Source organism: Limulus polyphemus, unplaced genomic scaffold (genome assembly GCF_000517525.1).
Source record: "Limulus polyphemus unplaced genomic scaffold, Limulus_polyphemus-2.1.2 Scaffold1421, whole genome shotgun sequence".
NCBI lineage: Eukaryota > Metazoa > Arthropoda > Merostomata > Xiphosura > Limulidae > Limulus > Limulus polyphemus.
Window position 1 is genome coordinate 135,329 of NW_013667031.1, and position 8,369 is coordinate 143,697.

The window sequence follows — 8,369 nt, forward strand, 5'->3', positions numbered from 1 at the left end:
TTAATTTCTTAAAGTTCTAAAATTTCCAATCGATATGAACATCGATCCGTCAGTCTTCGTATGTGCTGAACGGTCAATCTCAGAAAAAAACTTAATGAAGAACAAAAATTATTCTTTTGTGAGAAATTTCACGATAAAAAAGCGGAACTTCCTCCATAAACTGATTGAAAGAAATATTTTGAAGATAGGAGCGTGAACAAAAAATACACATAAAGAGGGGAACGTTTTTGAGTATACATTTGTTGTTGTTCGGTATATATATATATATCATGTCAATATTATATACATGCGTGATTTTATTGTACAATGATGAATAAATTGAATTGAATGCCCCATTTCACACTCTATATAGAAATAACAACTGTCGAAAAGCACTCTATTCCGCAGCGGTCTATCCTTGGAATCAGCAAAATGACAAGGAACGGTGGCCTCCAGCGGAAAAACCTCAGTGGCTACCTATCGAAGCTGAACACTCTGATGTGCTGGGTGCACCCATTGCATCGACAAACAAAGATTTTTGCCTACAATGCATTGAATTCAGTCTCCTTTGCTTAAAAATAAACGCAATGCAATTTTTTCTTATTGAAGTAACAAATGGAATGACGGCTGTAAACGGCCCACTAGACAATCATATTGCATATACGTTCTGATCCAAGAGGTTAGATTGACTGCACATTTTATATTTATTCATCACTAGTTTTAGGAAATAAATATTGAATTGTTTCAATGGGCATCTGCTAGTATGTTATAATATGTCAACCACACTACATCTGCTATCTTCAGTGCGGACGAGGTCTTTCGCCGAATACCGGGGCTCATCAGGACAGCTAATTTAGCAGTGAAAGACTAGAGAGAAGGCAGTTAGTCATCACTACCCACCGCTAACTATTGGGTTACTCTTTTACCAACGAATAGTGGGATTGATCTTTCACACGGCTGAAAGGGCTAGCATGTTTGGGGATAGAACCCGCGACCCTCAGACTGCAAGTCGAGCGCCCTAACCACCTGGTCATGTCGGGCTAGGCGCTATATTGTTAATTTTAATGAACAACAACTGTTAGAGTGTGAATCAGATAACGCAAGTTAACTGTAATTATTATCAATTTTATATATGTCATTTATAGATCAGATTTATAGGTAAGGGTTAATAACACAACATTGTTCGTTTTTTAACACTACTTATCTATTATATTTTATATTGTATTTACTTATGTATCATATTTTATTTTGATTTAATTTGAATTAACTTCATTATCATTCACAAAAACCAGTAAGCTGGTCTTCTTGTTCCCGGAGCCGTTAATGCAACCACAACGTCAAACTACATTAGTAATTTTAAGAATCCATGATTGAAATCAAAGAATAAACACGCGTTGACGTTGGTTTCGTTTTATTAACATTGTAACACACACACAACAGTAACCGAATGCGCCTGATCTATAATATACAAGTGTTATAATTTTATACAATGATTTTCAGCAGCCCCACTATAACAATTATTCCAGCGTCAATGACGTTTGGGTTAGCTTATGTTTTACAGTGTTGTAGAGTTGCTTATAGCTCAAATTAGTTTATTTTCGAGATATCCCAGAGACTTAATTGTTTAGCTTTCGTTGTTTTTTTTCTGTTTTTTTTTTGGCACTTTGTTTTAAAATATTTAGTGTAAGGCTAAAAAGGGATATCTTCCCACAACAGTCCCTAATGTTACAAACTATACACAAGGGGTATCTACCCATAGTATTCCTTAATGTGGAACTGACAGACTATACACAAGGGATATCTGCCCATAACAGTCCCTAATGTTACAAACTATACACAAGGGGTATCTACCCATAGTATTCCTTAATGTGGAACTGACAGACTATACACAAGAGATATCTGCCCATAACAGTCCCTAACTTGGAATTGAGGGGCTATATACAAAATATATCTGCAAACAGTGGTCCCTAAACTGGAACTGACAGACTAAAATATAGTGCCTCTACGGCCCCGAAGTGCGGAGCATATTATTTTTCTTTTCTTTTGCGACACTTGAGCGAGAACTATGAACTCTCAGGTTTCCAATCCAGGTACATTAACCAGTTGGCTACTCACAACCTTTCTTGACAGAGATTTTCGGTATATTCGAAATAGTATAAAAGTAGCATTCTTAGAAAATTGTTTGACCTGAAGTAAGACTGTTTAAAAAAAAAGTCGTTCGCATCGATCGTTTGACTCTTTTGTTAATAAAGTTCGTAAACTTTTTCCATATAGTGTAGCGAAGGCTTTAGCTAAAAACGGTTGTAACAAAATAACGCATATTGATAACAAGCAGCAAATATAGAAGGTGAAATTAACGTAGGGTTTGTAACTGTTTTTCAAGGAAATTAATTCTTTCCAAATTATGAGGTTGTTATAAAAAAAAAACAATATCAGTAACTCGTTGGCTAACTGCGGAAACAGGAAACACTAATTTCCTCGAGAAGCATATCATATGAGTTGGGTTTGACTGATTGATAATTATACGTTTTTATCTTTTATTAGTCTAACTTCTTGTCGAGATAAAAATTAATGTGTTAATAATCACTAATATGAATTCTTGGATTGCTGATCAAAATCACGTGATTTATTTTCACTTTTTTTTTTTCTGATTTTTGCAGAAAAACACACACATATATATATATGAAGAATGTTAAACATTTTGTTAAATATTTAGTCTGTATAAATTCGTATATCCCTGCGCTAAAACACCTACAACCATAAGAAATGTTTCACTCTTGTAGAATATTTAATTAACACAGATTCAAGTATCCCTTCGTCCAAACACCTAGAGCCACAAGAAACTTTTAAAACGCTTTGTGTAGAATATTTAGTTAACACAGGTTGATATATTCCTTCATCCAAACACCTACAGTCAAAAGAAACGTTTCAAACTTTTTTTAGAATATTTATTTAATAAAAATTCATATATCCCTACGTGCAAACACCTACCGTCACAAGAAACGTTCCAAACGTTTTAAGAATATTTAGTTAATATAAATTCACACATCCCTACGTCCAAATACGTAAAGTTAGAAAAAAACGTTGAAAACATTTTTTAGAATATTTAGTTAATATAAATTCACACATCCCTACGTGCAAACACCTACTGTCACAAGAAACGTTCCAAACGTTTTAAGAATATTTAGTTAATATAAATTCACACATCCCTACGTCCAAATACGTAAAGTTAGAAAAAACGTTGAAAATGTTTTTAGAATATTTAGTTAATAAATTCACATATCCCTATGTCCAAACACTTACAGTTGCAAAACATGATTAAAACGTTTTTTATAGAAAATTTAAATGTTATAGATTTATATCTCTATACGTCAAAATACTGTAATGTATGTTTATTCGAAAAGGCTTCGTAAAACAGCTTGTTCAAATTTTCTATCATTTGTCCTTTTTTGAACATCTTTTTATGCTTGTATATTTTTTTCCTAAGTACAACATTTAAATAGTTGAACATCGCTAACTTATTCTGGTGACTTGTTTCTTTTCATAGCTAAAACGCGCAATTCTAATCTTATTCCATTACATATGGCGATCTAAGTGGTAATAATATTTGTTTTAACAATAGCAAGAATCGTTTCCGTAACCTTCACTCATTTGTCGTAGCAACCTTTACAAAGGTGTTTGTTATAGTCGTGAAAATGCGTATTTCTAAAATAATATTTTCTGCATTAAACGTATCAACCCCAGTTGCAATATTATTTGTTTTAACAGTAAAATATGAGCATTTCCAATCCTTAGTGCGTTAGACGTAGCAACCTAGATTGCAAGGTTATGTGTTTTAACAGTGAAAATGAGTATTTCTTACATAATGCTTAGTGCGTTATAGTTATTGGCCTGAAATGCAAAAATATTTGTTTTAACATTAAAAAGTACAAATGATATAACCAGCACCGTTCCTTACAAGGTTGTTTATATCATCGCTAAAGATACTGAATCTCCAAGAAATAGAAAACGGTCGAGAAAGATAATGCTACAATATTTAATTGAGGAAAAGTCCTCCTTACACATTAGAAACAAGTGTGTGTGTTCAAGCTTGTACGTCGATAGACAAACGTGTGAGCTTATTCTTGGGATAGATTTGTGAATATCCAGCTAGATTGAAATAGTATTGGCTAAGATTGCCTCGTGTTAGGAATTTACACGTAATTCAGGTCTTTGCTGGTTCGTTCTTTATGTTTTCATCTATAAAACCAAAAATATTGGATAAGCAACCGCGGCTTATTCAGTTCATTTCTGTACCTCTGTATTTACCGTGTGTCTGGTGACAACATTCTATTTCTGTACCTGTGTATTTAATATGTGTCTGGTGACAACAATTTATTTCTGTACCTGTGTATTTAATATGTGTCTGGTACGACAGTTTAATTCTGTACCTGTGTATTTAATATGTATCTGGTGACAACATTCTATTTCTGTACCTCTGTATTTAATATGTGTCTTGTAACAACAATTTATTTCTGTACCTGTATATTTAACGTGTGTCTGGTGACAACAGTATATTTCTGTACCTGTGTATTTAACGTGTGTCTGGTGACAACATTTTATTTCTGTACCTGTGTATTTGATATGTGTCTGGTGACAACAGTTCATTTCTGTACCTGTGTATTTAACGTGTGTCTGGTGACAACATTTTGTTTCTGTACCTGTGTATTTAACGTGTGTCTGGTGACAACAGTATATTTCCGTACCTGTGTATTTAATATGTGTCTGGTGACAACAGTATATTTCCGTACCTGTGTATTTAACGTGTGTCTGGTAGCCGCAACTTATTATTATAACTTTATGTGTAACACTTGTATGGTAGCCGCGGCTTGTTCCTATCACCGTATGTGTAACATGTGTCTGGTAGCCGCAACTTATTATTATAACTTTATGTGTAACATGTGTGTGTTACCACGGCTTATTTCTGAACCAGTGTATGTGTAATATGTGTGAGTAACTTGTTCCTCCTTTCTTACAATGTTTAAACAAACGCGTAGCTAAAAAGATATTTTTCTTCTAAAATACCAGTATTAAAATTATGATTTTATAAGCTAAAACTCGTGAATGATAAAAACATTTTAAGCATTGTTATTTTGTAGTGCATTGAGGATTCTTTTTTTTTGTTTCACACATATAAGCTATTGTGAGTAGTTTTGTTTCTTTTACTTACAAAAGGAGAAGATCAGAAAACCAGTGTCATGAAGTTGAGACTGGAATCTGTGCTTTCCAAATGTACTTTTGCAACTAAAAAACAAACTACAAGACATTGTAATTTTTCAAGCTGATCTACTAATATGGTAGAATGCAGGCACTTCTAACATGTTGAAAAACAGTAAGCTGGTCTGCTGCTTGTAAGTTAAAGCTGTCATTTTCAAGCATAGGTGATTAGCATATTACAACGTAAATTGTGTTTATATATCCTATCTCCTCCATTAAAAACAACAACAAAGATTTTTTTGTTAAAGAGCCGCTTTACTAATCTGATCGATGTACAACCGACATCTTATTATTCTAAACTGTGCATAAGTAACTGTACCCTCCCCCCCCCCCATTACGGCCTTAGTCCCATCGAATTATGGGTCAGCCGGTATTTTTATAAACATTTACATCCATGTGGCTAGCCCAGTCAGCAAACTTGTAGGACGAGCATATTCGGTGACGAGATTCAAACACGCGACTCTCAGATTGTGAGTCAAGCGCCTTATCCACCTACCCATGACAGGCCCTATAAATAACTCTGAAGTTTATTCAAAAAATAACAATGGGCTTAACATAGTATACTTGAAATTAGCGCCAGCAATCAAATATGATACCATTTTCAAGGAATAAAAACTGACTTGATCGATTCAGAATATAAATACTCCTGATTGGTGGAAAATTATTATACAAACATTAGTTACTAATGATTAAACGTATTTTTTATGTTTGTTTTCATTCGTTTTTTGATAGGACTTAAAATGTTTATTTGAGTAATTATTGTTTTCACAGGTCGAAGTCTGTGTGTGTGTTTTAAATAGTGAATCATGTATAGTTAATTAGTTTTCCTTGGCCTAACTTTGATAAAATTTATAAACTAGAAAGCAACTTTACAAATAATGATCTACATGAAAAGTTGTTGTTTAACTTATTAAACTGTTTTTATACCGTCTACTACCACTATGTTCCACATCTTGCATCATTCTGAGTAGTTTTAGGTTTTCGACTTGTTGACCACTCATTGTAAAGCACTTACAAGAATAATTAGATGAGATCACTCATTTTCCATTAAACAATACGTAGGAACTCCCAACAGTAATTAGTGAGATTAACTTAAATACTTCTGGTATTTTTGTTTAAATTTGTCTATATGTAATCAGGTGTTATTAGTGATCCTGTAACCAACAAAGTCATGGACCCACAAGCAACTTGGTGCATGAATAGTTTAGAAAAATGTGTTTAAAAAGCCAATGAGATCCTTATAAACTCTACTGGTCATTTTAGACTTATAAAAAAAACACGCGTAAGAAAATTCAATCGAAAATTTTACCCTGAAGATCTATTTAGCTGGTTTTCAAGAGTGAGTTATCTCTTAGCAACCAAAGGTGAACCAAATGTGTAAACATTGAGCAGCAACTAACCTGTATCGCCGGGACAGCTCCTCAGTAGTGAACTTAATTTCTTCCATCTTATGTCCGAGGCCAGCGTGGGTGTCGGACCCGCCGGGAGTTACCGATACCACCGCTGATTGGTCACGAACCATCTTCGATACTGAAGCGTAGGTGGCAGGAATCGTTTCGAAAGGCTCTTAAGAACGTGACTTATGTGACAAAGCCAGTTCTTCTCCGTTACTTTCAACAAGGACTGACTTGTCAACTGCCTTTTTCCAAAACGTTGACTCAGGGGCGATGCTTACAGGTATTATTTAGACTTCACATTAAAACAAAAGTGGAACTGACATCAGATCTTTTTGTTTAAATGTTCCACTTTTATTAATGCAGGCTTAATAAACTCTTTAACCTGCTTATCAGAAGTTATTTTATGTTACAAGGCTTAATTAGCACTGTTAATGGGGTTTCAGTCTTTTGCTATTGGCAACCTAACCATAGGTGAAACCAGTGTTTTACTCCTTACCAAAGAGTCTTCTAAGATCAATTTTCACACAAGAATGTTGTGTTACTTCGACCAGAGCCACAATAAGTTGAAACAGAAACTTCAAAATATACGCAAAGTATCATCTAAATTTTCAAGTCCGTTTCGAGTATTATGTTGCTGTTTTTTTAAAGTGCTCCAACATTTTTTGTGTTCATAATAAAAGAACATTAAAAGTTCAGGAGGCTGGATTGAAGTCGAGTCAGATTATAGACAAGGAAAATATCTAAGTAAGTAAACAGCCTCGCGAGCGCGTAGTGGAAATTATCCACCATATATTGAGACAGTTTTGTGTCAGAAAAACAATTTTTAGGACTTGCTGAGTCACGTGTTTCTTCCTGTAGACTTGCCGTGAATTTTATCCATCTGAAGTAGGATGAAGAATGCACTCTCTAAAAGGAGTGTGTCTGATCACGAGGATAGTAGCATGCTGGATTTTGTATTCAAGCAAATGATTGGTTGCAGGTTTAGCTTGGACAAAATGAATTTCTTCTGTACTTTGACTATGTGCGCAGACGCAACCAGAAGAATTGTTGCTTTTCTTAGTTATATTGGTTTGTGCTCCACGGGCCTGGGACAAATGGAGAGCACGTGGAGCATGGAGCTTTCGACTTGGTGATCGGCAGTCCGAGCTTCTATCAAGTTGATCGTTACTATGGCGACGTGGAAGAGCGTTGCATGACGTCGAGAGATGCCATGCTGTTCAACAAATGAGGTGATATGTACGGGTTCAGATTTACTCTGCTTTATCTCTCGCTAGCAGCCTGCGTCCTATAGCGATACTGACACGCTCATCGTTCCGAGAGCCTTTAAATACATTTCACCACTACAGCTTTCCCGGGCAGAATTCCACTATTAAAATCGGTTATAGCAACGATGTAAACTTCACAGCAAATACAATAAGAGAGAATAATGCATTATGGGGAATAATGATCAAGCTTGGAGACCTTGCGAGTAACTTCACATGTGCTTGAGTGAGTGTATGAGCGTGTGCACGTAGTTGGTAGTTAGTGATACGTTTATTTTTTCTGTCATCAATCTCGTGCACAGCCTGGTCTTCGTCCTGCAGCACGCTGTCCAGATAAGCTATCTGCTGTTAACTGCCTCATTACAGTTATCTCGAGCTTATCTTGACTATAAAAACCTTGATAATAATGAGGAGAACGCGAGGAGCGAGTGTATCGCAGCCCTGCCTTTCTGTCGGTTTTATTATTAGAAAAAGA

The 8,369-nt window shown here is 35.1% G+C and overlaps 1 protein-coding gene across 2 annotated transcripts in view; it reads right to left on the reverse strand.

Annotated features, from left to right (window-relative positions):
- The window catches only part of LOC106463482 (endothelin-converting enzyme 1-like), a 76,975-nt gene extending 68,812 nt beyond the window's left edge, over positions 1–8,163 (reverse strand). Inside the window, exon 1 of one of the 2 annotated variants that reach the window (XM_022390989.1) lies at positions 6,636–8,163. In XM_022390989.1, coding sequence (XP_022246697.1) covers positions 6,636–6,757 — 122 coding nt within the window. In that variant the 5' untranslated portion in view covers positions 6,758–8,163. The remainder of the gene's footprint in view (positions 1–6,635) is intronic. The other variant, XM_022390988.1, reaches the window with a different exon arrangement.
- Between the last annotated feature and the right edge of the window lie 206 nt (positions 8,164–8,369).